General features: G+C 43.0%; 1 protein-coding gene across 2 annotated transcripts in view; it reads left to right on the forward strand.

Moving 5' to 3' along the window:
- The window catches only part of LOC109627918 (doublecortin domain-containing protein 2), a 206,838-nt gene that overhangs the window by 157,212 nt on the left and 26,295 nt on the right, over positions 1-23,331 (forward strand). The window contains exon 13 of one of the 2 annotated variants that reach the window (XM_069535770.1): positions 23,159-23,291. The exons of the other annotated variant lie outside the window; for it this stretch is intronic. Within the exon in view, the coding sequence (XP_069391871.1) occupies positions 23,159-23,226 (68 nt within the window). The 3' untranslated portion in view covers positions 23,227-23,291. Of the gene's footprint in view, positions 1-23,158; positions 23,292-23,331 lie in introns of those variants that run through there. 2 annotated transcript variants of the gene reach the window in all.

Genomic DNA, 23,331 nt, shown 5'->3' on the forward strand with positions numbered 1-23,331 from the left:
AATATAGTCCCAAGAAGCTTGTAGTATGATGTAGTATCACAACATGCTTAAGTACCCTAACCTTAACCATCTCAACTAACCCTGATCCTAACTTTAACCAAATCTAAATGCAACTCTAACCCTAAAATAAAGTCTTCAAACTGCACATTGAAAGTGGGTCAGAAAGTGAGGACTGACCAAAATTTTCTCTGTAAGGTCTAGGCTCAAAATGGTCCTGACAAAGATATATGTACAAGTACACACACACACACACACACACACACACACACACACACACACACATATATAATATATAAAATAGATATATTCTGTAGGGCAAGAGTGTGTATGATGGCTTGGAGTAAAGGATGTTATGTGTAGGATAAGCCTAATTAACCATGTGAGAAAGAATCTCTCAGAGCTCTCACATTATAAGTGAGGACAAAGGCAATGACATGATCTTAATCAAAATGACAAGAACATTAAAAATGTAGCATTGCTCAACACAGGCAAAGATAAGAATCGATTTGGGCTGCTGATGATGGTTATCACCATTAATTATTGAATTAGTTCTCCATCATCATGTAAGTGCACTGCTGCATCCTTCAGGGCAGGGACATGTTTCTCTCTGCTAATGTACAATTTGAGTTCTCCTCTACTATTCTACATATTCACCCTTGAGGTAAATTCACACTTACAAGTTCAACATGTAAACATAACATACTCATTTTATCTTTGTGACTGCGACTCACTGTCATGGCTGAGTTGTTTTCACTCTTGTCGTTTGTCTTTATCTTTGTGCGAACTGTGCCATTGGATGCTAGCAGCGAGATAGCACGCGACTCCAGCTCCTTTCTGTAATAACTGTAGAGAGTCCCGTGTGTTGTGAGCCTGTGATCCCGTGATCCTGTGAGCCTGCGGCCCATCAGAAACACCATGTCCCTCTAGGTGTGTTAATCCGACAGGCAGGGCTTTTGCACTGAGGGCTGAGGCCCTAGCTATCTGCAGGCTTGGCCTCCCAGGATGGCCCTGCTTAGGCAGAGGAGCTCCCCACTGACCCCCGGGCTACAGGGGCTCTGAGATTAGCAGCGCTCCCCGTACTCTGTATCTGTCACAGGCCAATGCTGTGGGGATGGATGGGCCTGGATTAGCACAGGGGAGAGGAGAGCTATTCTACATTTCACACACAGCTAAGAGGGGATTCGGGATTCTGGTCACTGCCTACTGGGACATGGAGTGTAGATGAGAGTTTTGGGAGGTGTTGCATGCATTTGTACATGTGTGACTCTATTTTCGGATGTTTGAAGTAGAATTAAAGTGAAGATTAGAAAGTTAATCCCATGGTTTACGAGATATGCTGTAGCATCATAATCGACAAGAGGAAATGTCCTATCACATCGAACCCAGGTGCACATCAGAACATTTAATATGTGGTTTTCTGGTGATCGTTACGCAATATGAACGCAGTGGTTTTCTAAGATCGACATAGTAGAGTCCATGGTCATAACAATATGATGTTTAAAACCTCTTTTGGGTTTGTGCAGGTTTTATAAACACAGGCAATTGACTCCTTTCTGGTTACTTGTAGAAGAGTGTCATGAAGTGACTGTATGTTATTTCAGTCCAGGGCCAGTACAGGGGTCCTGCACTATGTTGTATGGTGGGAATTTGGTAGAGCGGTGGGTAGAGTGTATATAGCTAGGAGAGGTCTTAGCTATCACTCACGTTGTAATGTTGCATGGTGGTTCCTACAATAAAGCTAGTGAAATTGAAGTAGAAGTTTCCGCATCTGAAAAATATCTGTTGCCCGGTGTTCTCAAGGTTTAAAAACAAATGGTTATTTATGTTCGATGGGCATTTTAACATTGTGCCGTGAACGGATCAGCATCAAGCATTAAGAAATGAACACGTCCACATTTGCATCCCTGCCGATTGGAACAGCAGCCAATAAAAGCACTTGTTTACTGCAGTCATTTGACCCACGAGTGAATGTCGATTTTCCATTCCCATTGCAGACAAAAGCCAAATGTTAATGGGTGTTAGTCGGTAACTAACTAAATTGTTGTAAATAGCCAGAGATAATGCAAAATGTCCAACTTCCACCAGTTGTTGCACATTGAAATCTTTGAAGAACGTGTTCTAATTCCATGGGACACAATAGGTTGGAGAGAATAATCCAGCAGCAAACATAATGTTAATCAGATACTCAGTCATCCTAAACAATTGACAAAGTATGACGATGACTGTATAGTCCACATGAATAGTTACCCTGCAGGTTCCAGGTGTCATTGATAGCAGCGTATTGTGAAGGGCCATTACCATATGTTTTAGCTATTGTCATTAGCCCGCTATTTGTCGGTCAAGGGAGCCTGACACAATGAGAAGGAGAGCTCATTTATCACAAACATACAACAGTGATTCAGGCTCTTACAAAGAAACAATGCATCTCTGCATTAATATTCATTGCTTCATTGGGATTGCTCTGTTATCAACAACACTTTCTCTCCTGCGTCTTACTTCTCTCAGTTGCATTTCAAGAACTACTTGTTCACGCCTGCCCCCCTGTATGTAAGTTGTCTATTAATGAGAAGTCTATTTTCTGTTTAGTGTGATTCTTCTCCACTTGCTGTAATGATGTCAAGGTTAAAAGCCTTAGTAATAGTGCTCACATTGCACATTCCTGAAATTCCCAGGCTCTCCCAGCCTAGAAGATCACAAATTATTCAGAAGGCAGAATCTGAGCAAGTACACAAAACTGTAAGCTGTAGTCCTGCAGATTAATTAGTAAGTCGTAAAACATGCTTTATAGTTATAAAAAGGTCATTGACATTTCAGTCTTTTGCATTTAGGATGGGTATCAAACTGCATTCTTTTAATGGTAACTACCGAATTATGTTGGTACTGATTCATGTTGAATCAAACACATTTTGGTGGAACAGAAAATAATGAGTGAAACCGAGGTGGACATAAGTTCATCATTAGCTTGTTCAAGTCACACCAGAGCTGTGTTCAGACATAAAAGTGTTCCGAAATTTGGTTTTGTCATTTCCAAAGCTTTTTTTTAACAACACATCAGCACCGGCGTCTACCCTTATGACCAATAGTTCTAGAATCTCATTCTTTCCTAGCTGACATCTTCTTCGGCCTCTTCTAAGTGTTTGGCACCTCTTCTTCATTCGGAGATATTTGTATTTTTACAGTTTTGTGTCTATCATGTATGTATTAGAGATGTCATTGACACGCCCACTCTTGGATTTTCTGGAAATGTTTCTGCTGTACGGGTTCCCTCTTACATTTTGTGGACATTTTCGTTCTAATATATAGCCCCTCCAGAAAATGTCAAGAAACCTTTGAGACTTTATCGCATTTGAAAGTGGTTGTACTTGCTGCTCACTGCAATATTGTGGATGCAATATCATCGCAAATCTGATCAGTGGGAGTAAAGTAAACAATCTATCATTAAGTAGCAGTACCAAATTTCAGGGTGCTGGTACTGTACCAGCTCATTTGTGAATGGAGATAGACGGGTGGGCAGATAGAACTACCATTCAGGCAACTTGGCTTCGCCTCACTAAATGGCTTCTGACAGCCAGATTCATCAGTGGCTCATCTGTGCTGTTTACACTGTTTAATTGTTTGACAGTTCCTGTTTATGCTGTGTCACTTCCAATCCTCTCTGCCTCCATTAAGCAGCCGAGCTGCCCTCAATAAATGAGCGGCATTTGGAGCGCCAGTAACCGCGCCGCTGGATGTGATCAAACAAAATGTGGCTGTCCAGCTTCCTGCAGGCATCACTCTCATGTCCTGGAACTGAGACAGGGTCAATCAACACTAAAGGCAGTGTTTGTGTGGAACATGTGCGTGTAGAAGTGTGCATGTATATTCATGTGCATGCGTGTGACTCTTAGTTCCCCTGCAGCCAGTAGGTTTTATCAGACGTCTCAAAGTGGGAGGCCTGATCGAGAATCAGTTGAGCCTTTGAAGTCTGTTATAAATAAGATGGTTAAGGGGGCCTGCATGGCCAGTGATCCTGGATCGCTACTCTAAGAAGCTTGATATATACAGGTCATTGACTTAAGATGACTTATTAGCACTCACGCTGCAGGTAATGGAAGCATAGTTATACAAGCTTGCACATTCCATACCATGACTATTCAACCTTCAACAACTTCTATATAACCGAGAACAGTGGGCTCAGGGGAGAGAAGGAGCGAGTGAGACTGAGAGAGAGCAAAACAGACAGCCAGAGGGAGGAAAGAGAGTTGGCGGAGACAGAGAGAGAGAGAGTACACTTCTGCAAAAATGAAAGACAATGCAATCAATAAGATATATAAGATAACAAATAATGCCCAGGGTATCTCATTAATCGTAACATAGGCTTATTATGCTGAGCGCAGGTTTATAAAGCTGGGTCACTTTGGCTCTCTTTATTGAAAAATCAGCAAAGGTGTAAAGAGGTAAAACACCACGAAGAATAAAACGTTTTACCAGAAATGTGGGACAGAAGGTCAGGAGCCTGTTTGATTTTATTTCTTTGCATACTCCAGACTATGTGTAAATTCTTATAAGACACGCTTAAAACCACACAAACTATCCAGAACAAAACATGTAAGATGCACAAACAGTTTGTTGTTCTTTATCACGTTGTGTGTGGTTCTGTGAGTTGTGGTGTGTTATTGTAGACACTGTGATGACATTGGACCCTCAGTCATTCTTCCCTTCATGCGTAAGGGGAAGAAAATGATAGCTTATCCCTCAATGCCCTTGAAGGCAAGGTGTCTCTGCATAGTATATCCATCACAATCAACGCCAGATCATTTATATTAAATGCCCTGCCTTTTTTTTTTCTTTTTTTTTTTTTTTTTAAAGCTACACCCCGTAATGTGTCGTTCCGAATGGAGGGTGAATTTAAACAGAGCAATAAACAGTGATCGTCGCACACAACTTGTCCTTCTAATTTACAGCCTGGAGCTGGGCACTGGGCTAAGGAGAGAGGAAGGTTGGGAGTCCAGATGCATAATGACCTACACATTTCTACCTGATCTCTATTCTCTAGGTGCCATGGCTTTCTGCCATAAAGGTGCATAAAATCCATTAGTGGGGACCACGGTTTACAAAGAGTAATATTGTAATTTCCATAAATGCAATGTCTGTTGGTCTTTCCATTAATCTTGATGACATTTTAGCATGATAATATATTTATATATATGTATACACATCGGCACATTTAATAGTGAATTAATGAAATGAACTGTTATTAGCATAAAATATGGCTTGTACTTGTGACTGGGATTACAGTCCCCCGGTGGCTGGGTCAACACCTAGCTTAATCCTCATTTGAAACCTGCTAACTATGCTGTCAACTTGCAAACACTGTGGCCAGAAAGCCCTCAGCCCATCACATGCTCAAATCTGTATTTCCACCTCATCTGAAGTTGTGTTGTTCCTACTGTCCTGTGGTTTATTGTATGATAATTAGCTTCACCACAGAGGTTATGTTTTCCTGTGTGTTTGTTTGTTAGCTAGATTTGGGAAAAACTACTGAGGCAGTTTCCATGAAATTTTCTGGAGGGGTGGGGCATGACCCATGGACCCATTAGATTTTGGTGTGGATCTGGATCAGGGGGCGGATCTAAGAATGGTTTTTCACTTCCTGTAACATTGCAAAATAGATCACTTTTTTGATATCTGACATATGTAATCCGGTTGTATCTGTATGTTTAGGGATATTAAGGAGTGTGTGCAATTTGGTGCAGATCCAATAAACTATCTGGTTCTAGAACAAACAAACAACGCTAAAAATCCCGCATCTGTAGAGTGCTTATATCTATATATGTGAAATATGATACTCAAAATATAAATTAAAACTAAATAGTTGAAGGGGTGTGAGTTTTATTCAGTTACTATATGGTAAAACAAATATTGATTACAAATATATCCAAGAATAGATGTTTTGCCTGTGTTAAATGTAAACAAGAGGCAGAACATTTCTGTATGATGGGAAACGTATCCAAAGCAATACGTGAATATGCAATATGGTGATAAAGTGGCCAATCTCTCACTCTCCATGTGCCTTTCATATATTTGCTTTCATCTTATCCAAATGTATCCCAATTCCTTGCACGTGGGTATAAATAGCTCAAGATGTATGAGCAAACATGAATCATCACTATGACCACAGGGATTAGCTCTCGTCTGAGGTCTGAAACAAGGAGAACAGACTTAAAGAGCTGATGTATCTACATTACGAGGCATTTCAGCACTGGGATTAAATACATCCCACTATTGCCGAGCACATTTTGTGGGTGAGCTGAGAAGCAGCTTAGTGACTACAAGCATGACATCACCTTGTAGAGTAATGCTGATTCACACACGTTCTATTGTAATTGTCTTTTCTCCACAAATCACTAAATCTCCACAAATGTCAGCCAGTGTGGTGTGCCAAATGGTTTTCCCCTTCGCATTAGTCTAAGTGCAGACAGAGAGAAATGTTACCTTCATCAGACACTGATCATTGGGTTCCACAACACTGCCCCTAAATCTGTTTGTGCATGTATATATGTATGTATATGGAACCGTTTTTTCATGAATTGGAAATGTTCCATTCCTGAATTTTCATATGACTAATGGCATATTGTTTTCTGACTTACAAAGACAGATATGGTGCAGATAATGCCACCGCATAAACAGGCGAGTGGGACGTGGTTCATTAATAAACTAACTCTCGCATTTTTCTTTCTGCATGTGATAGGTCGTTGTTGGTTTTATCATGGGATTTGCTGCTTGAGCTAGTAAATAGCGAGTGCTGTTATAGCTTCAGACTGCTGTATAATTGATTGAGATCCAGGGCCTGTCGTTTCTGGATGGAAGCTGACACGAACAGGATAAAGCAAGGGCGGCTGGCTTTGACCCGGGGCCCTGCGAAATTGCCGCTCACCTATAAAAATTTCCATGGATGATTAATACGGGAATCATGTCAACTTATTAGGTCTCAATTCAGCAGCTAGTGGAGGGGTGTGAGCGTGCATGTTAAGAGCTTACCAACGTAGGACAGCCTGGAGGAGTCTGGGGTAACATTGACTTATGTATGTCTTATGCATACACACACACACACACACAACATAGAACCAATCTGAATCTGGTCCACCCTACCATACGATTTCACTGAGCAGTGAAATGCTTGAATGAAGATGGATAGGATTTCCTGGAATGTAATCCAAAGGAGGCCGCTGGTCATTGCCGGACCCCATCTTGGTTTCCGTGTATGCTGTCACTTACTCACCCAGGCAGCAAGTGGTCGACCTTAATGCGATGGGCTTTACGTGCCCTTGATTCCCCCTACAAAGGGAAATTACCAGGGCTGCTGAATATGAGCCAGACATTCATGATCATGTCTTGCAGATGTCCAAAGTCAAGGTCTCGGTCACTTTGGCCCCCTGCCTGTCCCTGCCCCAGCTCGACTGATCAATATGTCATAGAGCACTGCCCAATCAAAGTGAAATACTCAGGACACACCTCCTAATAACATATTTGCAGCCATAAATGTAAAGATTAACGATAACAAATGACCAAGCCAGCCTTATGTATGCCCCGAACCTCTCTCAATGCATGAAATTTCAGGCTAGCCGCTGCCTGTCTTCAGGTTCATTACCTCCACATGGAAGCATGGGGGGGGTTTCAATCATACCAGCCCAAAATATAACCCCCCATCCCGCCCCCAAACAGACTCACACAGACAAATGTACAAGTGGACTTACACACCTCCTCCTCTCATAATGAAAACATAGGTTAGACACACATTAATCAATGCAGACACCAAGTTCTAGAAAATCCAAATGGGGTAAACATCCCCTGATCATTCATTACAATTTTGTATTAGGCTGCAGAAATGAAATCAAAAATAGAAAAAAAAATACATTAGTATATTGATTTGATAGTGTTTTCTTATCAGCCCATAAGAAATGGGTTGCATGCTAATCCTTGCGCTCCACTGCTTTATAAAAGTACTCATGGCGTTAGAGTTATCCTTACGAGAACATATAGAGGTAAAATAGGCCATTTAGTTTCAGTCCATAAATGCAAATTGTGACAAAGCGCAGATATAATGTGAATGTAGGTTACAGCCGGATCGTAAATATTGACACTGTAAAGTATAATACGTGTTGAACTGGAACCTTGTAAAAGCAGGGGTTGTGACCCTGATTGTAAAGGGGAAATAAGACTACAAAAGTGCAAATTCCCTCTGATAATAAACGCCACAGAAGATTTACATGTCAGAACAATTACCCATTTTCAGCCTTGGCTATTGTATTTAGAATTTTAAAAATCTAGAATCTAGAATTGCCCACATCTTCACAATTTACTTTATAGTAACATGGTTACTTCCATCTCTCGTGGCTTTTTAAAGATATTCGCCACACTTGACTGTTGCCGTAGGGCAGTGGTAAGTCATAGCACGACATGTAGATATTAGAAATGCACCAGTTTAAGGGTCTAAGCACAGGGTCAACCTTTAGGTGGGAGTGAGGAGGGGGTATAAGGAGGGATTGACAGGCAGAGGCTCTCAGTACTGTTGGCCTGTACCACTGAACAGCCTTTAACCAAATGAGAGGGATGGTCTGGATGCCTTCCACAGGCCTCAGTGGGCCTCAGGAGCTGGATGAAAGCTGGCTATGATGTATCCACAGGCTCAGAGGGTTGTGAACATCTGGGGTCTGAAACGAGACTCCATCCTGACTCATCCTGTCTTGAAGGAGAGAAAATCATTGCAGATTGAAATGGGTATTTTGTGTGTGTGTGTGCAGTAGACAGAGAACACTTGTACAGTATTAACATTATACCTGGAGAACACATGTTGCATGCATGTGGAACTTGTCAATTCTTGCTGATCTTCATGTGCAGCCTTGGCATGAATGCAAAAATGGTGCGTTTTCTTGCACAGCGCAGCTAATTCTTGTCGTCAGAAATATGGTCTCACCTCAGAAAAGAGACCCAGCCCAATAAATGAACATCAGTCGCGACACACTTATCATCGCTGCCTGCAGCCATGATGAAGCTACGTGAGAGATGGTACCAGTTGCCCTTTACTGTGGTGCAAATTACATGCAGAAGTGGCATGTCAGACATGTGTGACTGTTGGCCTATGAATACATAGGCAGTAATCAACATTGTTTAAAATGCTCATTTGCATATGCATGCATCATTAATTCCATGCAAATGAGGCAGTGGGGACTGCACTAGAGTGACTCTCCTTGTAACCCAATAGTATAGCTGTCAGAGGAAGGTTACAAAGAGAGGCAAAGTCATTAGTTTGTAGCAGTCTTTACATATAGAGTCCGTCTTCTTCTTGGTGATTAATGAATGAGATTAATGAATAAACTTTTCAGTACTCTTTATTATGTGCTTTTATGTCTTGGCGGTGCACATGCATTGATACACAACATAACAAGGTGCCCATGAAGAATTAACAACAACAGGCTGTCTTTGTATTATCCTCTGTTCTGCAGGATCTGAGTTTATCCCTCAGTCCATGCTAATGTCTTTTTTCAATTATGCATGCACTCCTAAAGAAGCATAATATATAAGTGATTATTTATTTTCCTTGCTTGATCCAGAGTGAACAGCCTGGGTCAAGCTGATTTGCATAAGGCTGTGATTTAATACAGCACGATAAAGTGGACCTGAGGTTGTACAAGATAGACAGTCTAATTTTTTTTTGTTGCCACAATCCTGAAAGAGCAAAGTTAATCGAGCCATCCTAAATTGTACACACTCATATATATCAGTCCCCTAAATGTGCCTGATTTTTTCATCAAGATCCATGAATTCAGGTCTTTGCTCACCCAGTCCATATTATTTGTATCCGTTTCTTGAACTGTGATCCCATAAGAATTGTCACTCACACAGAAATCTTAAACTCTGATGCGTTTGTCTGCAAAAGACTTTTATTCCTTCTGAAAGTGGTGAAAATGCCCACAGTGCCAAATCTTACAATGTTAAAAATCCCTGATCCACTGCTGATCTGAATCCAAACCAAAATTAAATGTGTTCTTCCCTGACCCATACCACATGCTTGTAACAGGTGTCGTGAAACTCATTAAGTAGGTTTTGTGTCATTATGAAAAGTCACCCAGAGGAAAACATAACCTCCTTGGTGGAGGTAATAATAAATCTGTGTTTTCACTGAAATAAAAACTTGTACGTCCTACACGTTCCACAGCAGGTTCAAATAGAGGCCAAAATGTTCTCATATAATATAGTTAAACAACATAACAATAATCCTCTCCATGAACTTGATATATATATATATTATGCAGGTGTATGATGCACATGTTCTGATATAAAAAAAGTACAGCATCAATAATGTATCGTGAGAACAGACTCATGCAAAAGTGCTCTCACACCTACTGATTCCACTGCCTCCCTTCTGCTCGGTAATGAATCAGTCTGGCGGGGAGGGGGGGCAAATATAGATAAGAATGACACCTTCTGGAGTTTGAGAAGTTGAAGAGGCATCTAATAAGGCCGCTCCCCCTCCCCCCTCCCCGCTCCTCCTCCTTCCCCTCACCATGTATCCCTATAGCTGATGCAATGCTTCCGGAGGGGCCTGAGAAGACGCATGATGACAGCCATGCTCAGAGGAAGATGGTAACAAGATGTGATGCATAACACATGAGAGAGGCTGGGGTGTCATTACAGAGAGATGAGCGGGCTTCATCAAGCACATCACAAATACATTTTAGATGACACCTCCACTTGTGATGCACTTACTTCAGAGAAAATAACATTTATTACGCTGTTATGTTTATTGGAAATATGCAGATGTATTAGACAGCTGCAGAGGACCTGGGGTGTAGATGAATTACTCAATTCCCATTTGCTTTACATAAACTTTTCCCTTTTACTTTAAGACACTTTTTCCTTTGTTTCATTTTTTTTGTTTTTTCAACGGAATATGAGATATTAGTATTCTGATGCTGATAGACTGTCCCTTTTCACTGCTGTGCTCAGAATAAATTTGATATGCCTGAGTGCCTGCAGCAGACTTTGTTTTGCTTCCAAAAAAGCGGTTGTTATAGACTCAATAAACATCCAAGCCTCACATTCCATTGAGAGAGCATCCCCAAAAAAAAAAAACTGTCATGATTGCTTTGGAAAAGAGCCGATGAAAAGTTATGCAAATCAGCCATTTAGCACAGTGCTCCTCCCAGTGACATAAGGTTGTGGCCAAAACATTAAATCCCTGCAGAGTCAATGTGAATCATATGTTTGTAGTTTTGCAGCTGGGTTGTTTCCTGGGTTCCTGGCAGACGCCGTTCAAGATGCATTTAGTCAGGCAAAAAAATATATTGATGATTAGTTACATTTGAAAAAAACATTATAGCATTGGACAGAATTTGATTGTTTATACCTCATTTACATCAAAATGAGTGGGTCTATGCAGTTATTTTAACCACGGGTAAACCGTTGCCAGGAGAGGAGTTTGCCTGAGTCATGTTCAACCTCACAAACACGGCGGACACCAATGCGGCTGTCTTGCTTGTGTCACATCTTGCACAAAACGAAAAAAACAAATGTTGCGTGTTTTGTCCAAGATGTAAAAAAATGTACAATAAAACAAACCTTAATCGCTATTTATGCGACAATGCCCAGAAGTTCAATGCACATTATAACCTTGTGCCAGAGAGGTACAGTGTCACTGTCCTGACTTCCTAAATAAATAAGAAGAAAGAATTATCGCGTCCACCAGGGTGTGTTGTTTCCATCACTGCTGATTGGAGCAAAAGCCGATAAAAATCTGTGTCTACTGCAGAGTCATTTGACCAGAGACTGAATACAGATTGAATCAATTCCCATTGCAGACAAAAGACACATGTTTGTGGGTTTTCAACCAGTAGAAATTGGGCTTTAGATATTTTTGCCCAACTGGATGTCAAAAAAATAAATAAATATATTTTCTACATAGTGAGTGAACTAAAACCACACTTTCAACAAACAAAGTTATTATTTTAAAATCACAACGAGTTTTGCATCTACAATTTCTCAAGCATTAGTTGAGAAGAGCCTATTTTTGTATTTCCTGTATTCCAGCTCCAATATTCCCATGCTGAAATGTTCAGGGCGCCCCAGTACTCTACAGGGATGATGCAGGGAAACGGACGAGAGGGGGAACAAAATCTGCTGAGCTATTAAAAGTTCTTATAGAGAGTGAGGGAAGACATGAGAGGGAGGGGGCACCACTGGCGTCCCCTGCTTGCCTGTTAGCTAATAAAAAATGCTTACATACAATGAGAGAAATACACAACAGCAATCAATATTTTATGTAACAGCTCCGGCTGCGCCTGCAGTGGTGCAGGGGGAGAAGCCAGGGAGGAGGTGAAAAATAGATTGCATTAATCCGGTGCAGTGATTTACAACAATTATGTCATCCAACTGATAGACACACAGACAGAGAGGGAGTGAGAAGAGGACTGAATCATTCCGGGCTACCTCTATTTATGTTCTCATGTGTAAGACCTGTCACCCAAAAAAAAAAATTAGGAGGAGGGGTCTGGGGAGAGGGAGACAGATTGAATAAGTGCCACCTAATATAAATTCAGCCAGCCCTGTTTCAGCCTCCACTCAGTCCCCCTACCCATGTCCCACTGTTGGAGGTTGGTGGTGCTCTACCACACTCCCACCATGTCACCATCCACATTCTCCTTCCCTGCTCAATGTTCCATGACAACAAGGTGAGACGGACAGCAGAGGTTAGGCTGAACAGCTGCTTCCTGGGTTGGAAATTCCAGGCATTGAGGACCATCTGTCTATATGTTCACTGATGTATATGGGAGCCATCTATCAGGCTGCTAGCCCTGCAGCTGCTCGAGCCGTCACAGCCCAGCCTGCCACCCGCCCGCCCGCCTGCTTGCCTGCCTGGCTGCCTGGCCGGCTTCTCCCAGCCTCAACCCCAATACAATGAGAGCTCCTTCTTCACTTTGTGTCACACAGAATGGGCTGATTTGATTAAGTCCTGGGCTCTCATTATGTTAGGTAGGGGTGTAGAATTTCAATGATAATCCATAATGCATGACCGGGGGTTTTGTTGCCATGGTGACATAAATTCAAGGTTACCAGCTCAGACGCATAATTGGGTGCGCATTGAGCGCTGAAGAGGTGCTGTTAAAATTCCCCTCATGAAAGTGGAGCATCAATCATGCTGTCGCAGATTGCAAAGTACTCATAATCAGATGAAATGCTTGGCGGAGAGAAAACGCCACAACAGGACAGGGCTTCCTACTCTGTGAAAAGTAATCCAACATTTGAGAAAAAACTGGAAGACAACTTCATATATTTTTATTGTTATTTTCTTCTGTCTTTTTTCTCACTTTTTTGAGGGGGGAGGGGTTTGCGGCTTATTTTGTACAGTAAGTTGGTTTCAGTTCATTTGGCCCTTATCTTGCTCTTCCAGGCAGGAATATACCCCCAGTCTGTACAGCTCCCCCCAAATGATGGAAATCAATTCTCACAAGAGATCAGGACCTCTTTGACAAGCGAAGCCTGCAGCTTGAGGCTCATCAGACCCATTTGAACAGCAGACAAAAGCAAAAGATTTCTGCCCCTTGTGCCATCTCCTGAAATCCCATTGAAAATCTGCTCATGCCTTCTCCAATCTGCACCACAGTTCTTTTATTGATGCTCTCTTTTTTTGGGGGGGGGGGGGGGGGTCGACAAGGGGATGTGCTCGCTTGGAGGCGTCTGCGGGACGGGAATGGTGTCGGTCCCCTGGATAAAACCTTCTCCTTTTTTCCTCCCCCTCCTCCCCTTTTACTTCTACTTCTGGCATCACTAACACGGAAAAATCGAAGAACTGATGATTAGCTTGAAGCTACTTGTTAGTTGGGGAATTTTTTTTTTCCTAACCAGAGAAAACGTTGTCAGGAATAGAACTAAAAGCATGAAGTTTTTTTAGGTCAGGTTATTGTAGAATTCCGTGTGCACATGGCTGCCTACCATGTGCGCCTGTGAGCTGGCAGGTTGAACTACTTCAATCACATGAGCTCTATCCTGAAATACCCCCGTCCATCAATACAGTGCCACTATAATTCTCCAATGGTTAATAACCATAAATCAAATGAGATTCATAAACCATTAAGATGGTGCTTATTATCTCTTGCACTAGGTACTTCAGATATTCATAGCCTGAAGGTATTCGCCTTCAAACCAATAATCTGCTCCATCTATGCAATATTTCCCTCTTTTTATCACATGAATTATGCTTTGTGTCATAATTTACCAGAACATTTCTCATCACAAGAGTCACACGCTGCACTGAATTCATTTCCACTGCTTGTACACCACACCACCGTGCACCACCTCGACCCTATTCCAGAGTCACTTTCCCTCGTTGATAGGCAGAGTTACAAGGTCAGACATCACTTGCAGAGAAGCGGTGGCACAGAACGCGGCGGGAATCGCGCGCCACCGGTGTAGGAAAGTGCAGCGCCTATCTTTAGGTTGGGTACATGAAAAATGTATGCAGTTTACTTTAACTCAAGTGAAAGTCTACTCTTTTCAAAGGGAGGCAACAAACGCATAAGGGGGTTTCAGCAGTGCTCAAGCATCAAATTAAGGCCCTACAAGAAGACATCCGTGTATGCCAGTCAAGGCTCACCTTCAAAGGCCCCTGTGTACAGCTATAGAAGCCATTTTGTTTGAGACTACAAAGGAAAACAGGTTAATAAGAGGAAGACTTTAAAAAAAAGTAGAAAGACAGACATTCCTTTTCAAGTCCAATTTTCCCCTGCTACTGTATTTGCCACCTATCATTCCGATGAGCGCGTTGCTTTAAAGCGACTCAACAGGGTTCCTGCCGAGGATCCGAATCAAGTTTTTAATGAGCCCCGTCATTCTCGCGCCGCTGTCACAGGTGTGAATCTGCTGATGCCGAAGCTCGGCGGGGCTCAACACAGGCCTTACCCAGTCAATTAGGGAGTATAAGGTATTCACAACGAAGCAGCACAGTAACTATGCGCTGTGCTGCTTTGTTTTCCCACTGTCACTCTCTCTCTCTGCGGTGTTGAAATCAGTGGGTTTGCAGATGACAACACCGATGCCTCTCAACCAAGGAAATGAACCCGAGTTTTAATCAGACACATACAACTTTCATTTCTCTACTCGTCTGTGCCGTGAGTTTTAAAGGCACATTCAGCTTGATTCCCGGCTGTTCGATGGCTCTCGCTTCAACATCTGAAATGTTATCATAACTTTAAATTTTATCTTTTACATGTTGGGATTTGGAGAGTTTTTGTGAGCAGCCCAGGGATCCCTCCTCTGTGTGTGTGTGATCTGATAGAGAGGGAGAGAGAGTGTGTGAGAGGAAGGAAGCCTGTAATTCCCTGTCCTCCACATGAACCCTTGATACTGTCCCATATGTTATATTCGCCCATTTCACTTGTCAAAGGGCTGATGTGTAGCTTGTATGGAGAACAAACATGTGCTCTAAATGTGTGTCAGTAATGCTATGCACTGACCTGACCCCAACGTATATTTATGTGCATGTGTGGTACCATGCCGTACCATGTTTTATTCTGAATATAAGCAATATGTAACTAGACTGACACCGGTTAGTGGACTCAGGGCTACCCACCCAGAAACAAAATAATCCAATAGAAGTGCAATTGTAGAATTAGAAGTGAAGGAGGAAGGAAGCAGAAAGAGAGAAAAGGGAGGCTGAGCGGAGAGAACAGAAGGAATGTATTGGTCAAGCACACAGAGTGTCAACAAAGCGGTCTAAAGACTTGTCACTCTTGGTCACTGCGCTCACTGCTCGGCGACTGGAGAGGAATGTGCTGGTCATTCACGCCCCAGAATAGGCAGTGCTCCTTTGCCCCTTCCTCCCCGTGCACCACCATTGTGTCAGCAAGAACATTGTTTGGGAGATTCCTTTGTCCCTTTAGATTTTTGGAGGTCCCTTTTCAGGACATCCACCGAGACCCCCTGCGCAGTTAGGCCAGAGCTGCTCCTCAAACAGCTGTCTAGGATCAAGCTGAAGTCACTCTAAGCTGGCTCCCATTTGAGCGAGAGCATTACAGATGTTTATCCTTCAGAATTAGACTGCTGGCTGGCTCGCTGTAGGGAGAATGATAATGCAGACTTCTATCTGGCCAACATGGTGCAGTTATGTATTTCTGTATTGGGGTCTTACACCAAGCTGACCTCTAGCGAAGATTTCTCTGTTCAGCCTCTTTCCAATGTGATTGAATTCAGTCCCAGCTTAGAGGCCATAATAAGCCCTTCCCAGTGCTCCAGCAAACAGCTCTCCAATGCACAAACTCTGGCCTCCCCCCATTGTGATGTTTACAAGGTCAAGGTTGCAGGGTCAGTGTTTCTGGCTTAGTTAAATTGGCATGCTCTTTTTTGGTAATGGATTACTGACTTGGTGATGGCTTGATGCTTAGTGTCACTTTTATCAAGGGCAGGAGAATAATATGGGGACAAGCTAAGGATTTAAGGCCAAACGTAGACAATTGAAGCATCTCAATAGATATCGAACACACGGTGGTGGGGATTTGCATAACGTGGTCGGAGGCAGATAGGATATAAAAACACTCTCTTGGACCTGACAGTCTGAAGGATCATTTGAGTGATTTATGCAGGAAATTGTATTTGCGAAGCAAGGGAGATAATTTAATAAGGCAAGGCCTGGCCTAGTCCTCAAGAACAGGGGGCTCTTTGCTGAAAAATGATACAGCCTCCTGTCTGAGAGGATGGCAGATAACGAAGGCCAATATTTACTGTGGATTTGTGCTCCTTCTATTTCCTGACTTCGTCTTACTATTATCTTGCCTAGTTTCCTGAAATGAGCAAACATATTATATGCATACATATAAATGTTTAATATATGCAAATGGAACCTGTTTCATTTCCTTTATGCAAATGTTGTATCATTATTATTAACAAAAATGACGAGAATATCGGTGAATCACAAAGGCAGCTTTAACCACAGCCGTGAATAATCACACTATTATGCCGGGAAAAGAAAGCCCCATAGAATCCAGATAAGTTCATGTATGTTGAGCTCATAACAGCAATCCTTTACTGATAATTTGGTCTTTTATTTTTCGTCTTGAAACGAAGCGTGGATGCGTCTTCCAAACACATTCCAGTAATGAGATAACAGTCACATCATGGAAGATGAGCAGAATTAAGGACACTGACCTCTGCTCAAGTTGCAGCATGAAAATGAGTAAAATGGATTGAGCCTGTCCTGGAGTCCTCTAAGTAGAGTGCTTTGAGACCTTGTCTTTATTGCATGTAAACAAGTGTGAAGAGCCCTATAAATATATGTCCTCAGTCCAATAACTGATATATTTTCACTAAGTACACTGCTTCACCTCATTAGTGTGCAGCTGAGCTGTGGCCTTGCCCTTGTATCAACCCAACACATGCATCTTAGCGTGCATCTGTACATATAGGGCCCTTCCTGATATTGTAAGTATGGAGAGAGAGCTGGCCTCAGTTAATGTTGCATGTCAGTGGAGTAAGGGTCTCCCTTTCTCTCCTTCTGCAGTAGGTCTGTTAATGTTTAGAGTCAGGAGGCCCAGGGGACTCTAAATCCCTCGGACACAAAGAGCCTCTGTGTGCTGGCGAGGTCACATCTGCCCAATGACTCTGTGTGCATATAGGGAGCACTCTATAGGCCATCAGAGGGGCCTGCTGCAACTGCCCCACTTCCATAATACTACTCTGTGTGCACGACGCTGGCCAATGGGCTTGATAGAGCTTGACATTTCACCATACGCACATTAAACTTGCTGTCACGTCATCCCATTTTCTTCAAGATGCTAGCAGGAATGTCACATCATAAAAAAAAGCTGAGCATGTGAAGTGCACAAAAGGTACTGAAGCACCAGGATAAAAAAAAAAAAAACATAAAATTGGTGTTTTGGTCCTAATGTTGCATTGATACAACTGGCAATGAAGGATTCCACAATCACAATGTCATTGCTGGCATTAAAGAGTGTCCGCAGATGATAATCTTAATGAAAGGAATTTCATTTCAGCCCACTCCTCTGGTCTTATCACTCCCTGAAAGGTATTCCACCATTTAAATCTGACATACAGCATCATAACAAGGGGAATGGTGCACAATTGGTTTGACATAATGCTGTTCAATAACAGATGTTGGTGGCTCACATTTGCGAGTCCTTCCTTTTAATGAAGGTTCTTAAGGTGAAGCACAAGCTGTAGTTACACTGGATTCAATGTCGTTTTTTATTAAACACACACACATACCAGGAGGACTCATTGTTGTCTCCTCACCCAGTGCAGGAATATTAACACCGCTCTGAAGTGATTAGCATTGTTATTGACATGGTAAACAGTGATTAAAAATATATGCCTCTAAATGGACCCCAGCCTTGCCAATCAGATGGTGAGCAGGCTAGTCACTGGTGCAATAAATCATTAGGTCTGGCCAGTGGAAACCAGGACTATCCACTGAATCTAGGCCTGACTCGATATGGAGATATCAATGAAAGCCTTTGTTTTGCCCACCGCAGCAAATTAGACACGCCAGTGTGCTCGGTTAATGTACACAGTGCAATCTTCCCTGACCTATACAGGCTGAATTCAGCACTTGGGAGTTCTCATAAAGCAGAAGTTTTATTCCAGTTGGCTACACAGAGTGAATGTGGCCCAGATGATAGGATGGCTAGAAAGGCCATCCGCTGGAATGAAAATAATCTGTTAAATGAGACAGCACTGTTGTCATACAGCTAATGAAATGACACAGTCCGGGTTCGGCATATTCGGAGCGGGCTAACCAGCTGGAAACATTGCTCATAAACACACAAAAGAAAAACTTCCAGTCCAGTTGACCTCTGACCTTGTTTGTATTGCACAGGGTGAAAACTGTGACTGACCAGTGGTCAGTAAAATACACTTTGCCTGTGCCGGGCACGCTGAGAGCTGTGGCACTCTGGGGACAGAGTGGAGAGGACCTTTTCGGAGGTGACAATGACAGGAGAGGTTGGATGGGGTCAGCGTGGTTTGATACCATCCTATTGAGACCTTAATTGCTCATAGAGAAGCTATAGGGGCCTTCTGTGCATCTACTGTGAAAGGACTGAGCCAGGGAAGGTAATTTATGACTGGCAGGGTGAGGTTACAAGGGGACCGTCCCCTTAAAGAGAGGTATGCATGCCTGGCCCCTCTCCTGAGCTCAAGTGGCTCAATAGATGGCAATTGAGCTACTTGGGAGGTGGACCTGCAGTCTCTTTCTCTTTCCCACTCTCTCATTCTTTCTGTCTTCCTCTAACTCTCTCCGCTAACTCTGCCTGGCCTCTCCCTCCCGTGTCCGAGATCAGCTCATCTGGGTGTACTCCGGCAGGATATCAATCTTAATGAAGCTGCCAGGCCAGTGTCGTATCAACTTTAGACTACAGGCCTTGATAAGCATACCAATTCTCTGTAACAATACCCAGGGTAATAACCAGGACAATAAGGTCTCACAAAGGATAGAGTGTGGAGACATCTGAATTTTATGGGTGCCGTGTGTGAGAGAGAGGGAGAGAGAGACAGAGAGAGAGAGAGAGCACATAAATCGTCCTTCAGTATATGTGTGTCTGCAGGAAACGCATGTTTAAACTGAACATACACATATATATGGTGGATGTACAGAGTTTAGACTTATTCACATCATATGTCTTCATGTCACACACGTCAGCATCACATCAAAGTAAAACCACATATGAGGAGCAGTCGTGCATTAACATTAGCACTCCGCCCACACCTCATACAAACATTTAAGTCATCAAAACTTTGCTGTAGTAGCTACAGGTCTCTGAGAGAAAAACCTCCTGTGCAGTACAGCTATTAGGTTTCCCCACATCACCCAGGATCCCAGTCATGTTTCTCAGATGATTCAAATGTTCTTGTGTGTACAGTACGGTTTTATCTCTGCAGCCAGATAGGTCTGGAGCAGGGAACCCGGGCGCCTGCCTGCTGGCTGCTTCTAGTTTGGAGGGCGTTGGAGGACAATGTGCGACTTGTGTGACCGTATGTCTGTTTGTATCTGGGGGGGGGGGGGGGGTTGGTCACATGAGGCCAAGAAGAACGCCTGCGGTCTTTAATTTATTGTGGTGGGTTTATGCGGCTGTGACGATTGCACACATTAGCGACGTTGCTCTGCTTTCATCTGCAGAGTTGCTCTTGGATTGAAATAAGAAGAAAAAAATAGATGCCAACCACAAACTTATTTAGGAGGGATGGAGGGAGGAGGGGGATTTCCATTCTGACTTCCGCACAAGGGCAGGCCGACATGTGGTTGAACGTTTGATGTCAGCCTCAAAGAATTTGTTGGCACAAATGGCTCAGATGCTGACTGTATTGATGTTACTCAGCTTTACTGAGCTATCTTGCATCACCTTCTTAGTATCATCAAATCATGAGCAGCATTGCTGGAATTCAGTAGAAAAAAATTGATACTAATCTGGTCATGTTCATGTTATCCATACGCATTTGCATTACCATCCGGCTGCATGCCTGCAAGTTATCCATATTACATTTGAAGTGAACATGGGGACACTCTTCTTGGTTTATTGTGGATAGATTAAAAAGATAAATCCTATAGAGAGCCGACAGAGGGGGGTCAACCAGGAGCTTTAAGAGACAGAGAAATGTGATGATGCCTCTTGATTCATCCCCAAGATAAGAGCAAAAGAACCGACAGAAATGCCTCCAATGGTGCTCAGTTGTCACAGGTGGAGTTTTGAATGGCAGGTCCATTCTCTCATGTGAAGGCTTTTCTGTTGGAGCTCAAAAGAGCTAATTAAAGGAGACTATGTACCGGGCTGCAGGGTGTTTCTCATTACAGTCACATACTACAGTGTGGGCCCTAACCTGAATTTATTCAGGTTAAACCTAGGCTGGTAACAGATCACGGCTGCACAACGTACGAGGCTCATGACTCTTCCTCCTCATCTGTTTGACACTGATAAAGAAACAATAAACACATCAACTGGATACAGATATAGAAACAATTCACACCTTCATATGATCAATGGGAAGATGAGTAACATAGGGGGAGCCTTTTATTCCGCGTATCCTGAACCTGTGGGGTCTGTTAATGCAGTCCATGGTGCGGACAGTCTGGCTCAGCTGGACATATGAGATATTTATAGATCCAGCTTCCCCCGTGGATTGATTGTCTGGTGCTCTTTATTGATCCAAGTTTCAGGAAACAAACACAGGCACAGGTCAGACGTCCACGCACACCTTGAGAATACGGAACCTGGGAATATTGTGCAAAGCTATAGAGGAGGTGGCGGAGTTGAAAAGCAGCAGCACATGGGGTACAGTATATTTGATTTAGATTCAGCTCCTGGGGCTGGAGGGCTGACATTCAAATTAGGGTTTTGAAGTAGACATTTAAAACTACATAAATTATAGCCCACTGAGCGGCTGAATGTCCTGCACATGGCTCTTCTCGATTCTCTCTTTTGTTCCAGCTGATGTCTGGGGGCCAATCTTCCACAGTGGGTGTAAGGTGGCACCATGTTGCATTTTAATTTCTCTTGTTTTTAGGCAGCAGAGCCCATCGCTGTCAATGGTCCAAATAATAACGTTTTATCGGCCTACACTGTGCAGCTTGCTGATGCTGCTCAGCCATTAAGATGAGGTGGGGACAGAGACAGAGGGAAAGAGGCCTCAGTGCCCCCGCTGCTATAATTTAGGGCACTCTTATCCCTGCCATCAGCTCGGATTGTAATTCAAGAAGCAACAGTGTGGAGGGCCCGGTCCCTTTTTTATGCGCAGCCATTACAGGGGTGGGGAGATACAGTAGTGGCTTTTAGCACAGGAGAGGCCAGACATAGATGGGTCGTCCAAGTGTTTTACAATTGAATGTGCTAAACCGCTGCCACCATGCAGCCACACAGGCAGCCAGGGATGGGACCTCATTCAGGTCTTTCTCTCCCCCTCCTGCTGTCCTCTGCTCTGGGCCTCAGTGATGGGCAGAGAGGAGCGGGCTGTTATCCCCTCTGGTAATTACCACCATTAAAGCTAATCCTGGTCCAATTCAGGCTGCTTTTGTTTTGAGCTTTATCTCTTCAGTGCTGGAGAGTTTCTCCTTTCAGAGCAGCACACAAAGACACAGTTTTTTAGAGTTGGTAATTCCCTTCTGCTGGGAATAGGATGAAAAATGCTCGAGATGGACAGGAGCATATCTTCTCCCTCTCTTTTCTAGCACACTGCCTCTCTACATCTTCTCCTGCCTCCCTCTCCTCTTCCAATCACTTACCTCTACCCCTTTCTCTTTTTCCCTTTTTTTTTATTCAGGGATGACAAAAAAGATAATTGTTAAATTTTGTGCTGGATGTTATTGAGAGATTAACGAGATTGAGCATGAATTTATCAATCTCTGTGACAATACTGCGATAAATGTAATTATATATAGTACTTATTAGCATGATGGTAATGCTAGCCCCTAATTTTCCGCTGTAATTGCGGCTCTATTTTTACGAGGTGTTAACTGCCATTAATCACATTGATGATTCAGTAAATGTAGCGCAAAGATTTCCATTCAATTCCATTTCCTCTGACCTATCTCGTAGCAGATCTGTCTCTTATCAAAAGAATAAAAGATCGTTGTTACATAAAAGAGGGGAGCGAGAAAGAGAGAGCTCATTCCATGCAGAACCTGTTTTAATGGATTTTTTTCATCTTTTTCCCCCAAATCAAACTCGGAGTCATAATTTTCAATTTGCCAGTTTTCACTGCCGCCATTTTCTCCTTTTTATATTTTATGACCTGGCAAATTGTCAACTATCAATGATAAAGTGACACCCTGCAGGTGGAAATCGACTGGTCCTGCATTAATAATAATATCTGACTGATAAATATGCTACACATGTTGCACTAATCATTGTCAGTATTCTGATACCATGTCATGTGTGAATGCATTTTTTTACCCATCATACTTGTTGGGTATCACACACGCGTGCATGGACACACACACACACACCCACATGAGAGGAATGGCTGCCTGTGCACATCTTTAATAAGCACCATCTGACTACGAGAATCAGCCACAGAGTTGGTGTGATAGGCAGCATGAATCCAAATGCCCTTGTTATATCCACCTCACACCAGCTTTCCTCCAGCATGTCATTACTTTGTTTCACTTGCCCACTCACAGCTCGTCTTCACTCCAGATGGCGCTTCACTTCCTGGTCCCGGGGCCTGCTGTGCTGGGACCCTCTCTGATTGGTCAGCGCACCTGCTTCCCCGCAGCCAGAGATGTGACTGACAAGTGCCTTCCCCAAACAGAGGCCCTGCCGCCACTGAGATTCTGTTGTTGAGTGACAGCCC

This window comes from Paralichthys olivaceus, chromosome 12, assembly GCF_024713975.1.
Source record: "Paralichthys olivaceus isolate ysfri-2021 chromosome 12, ASM2471397v2, whole genome shotgun sequence".
NCBI lineage: Eukaryota > Metazoa > Chordata > Actinopteri > Pleuronectiformes > Paralichthyidae > Paralichthys > Paralichthys olivaceus.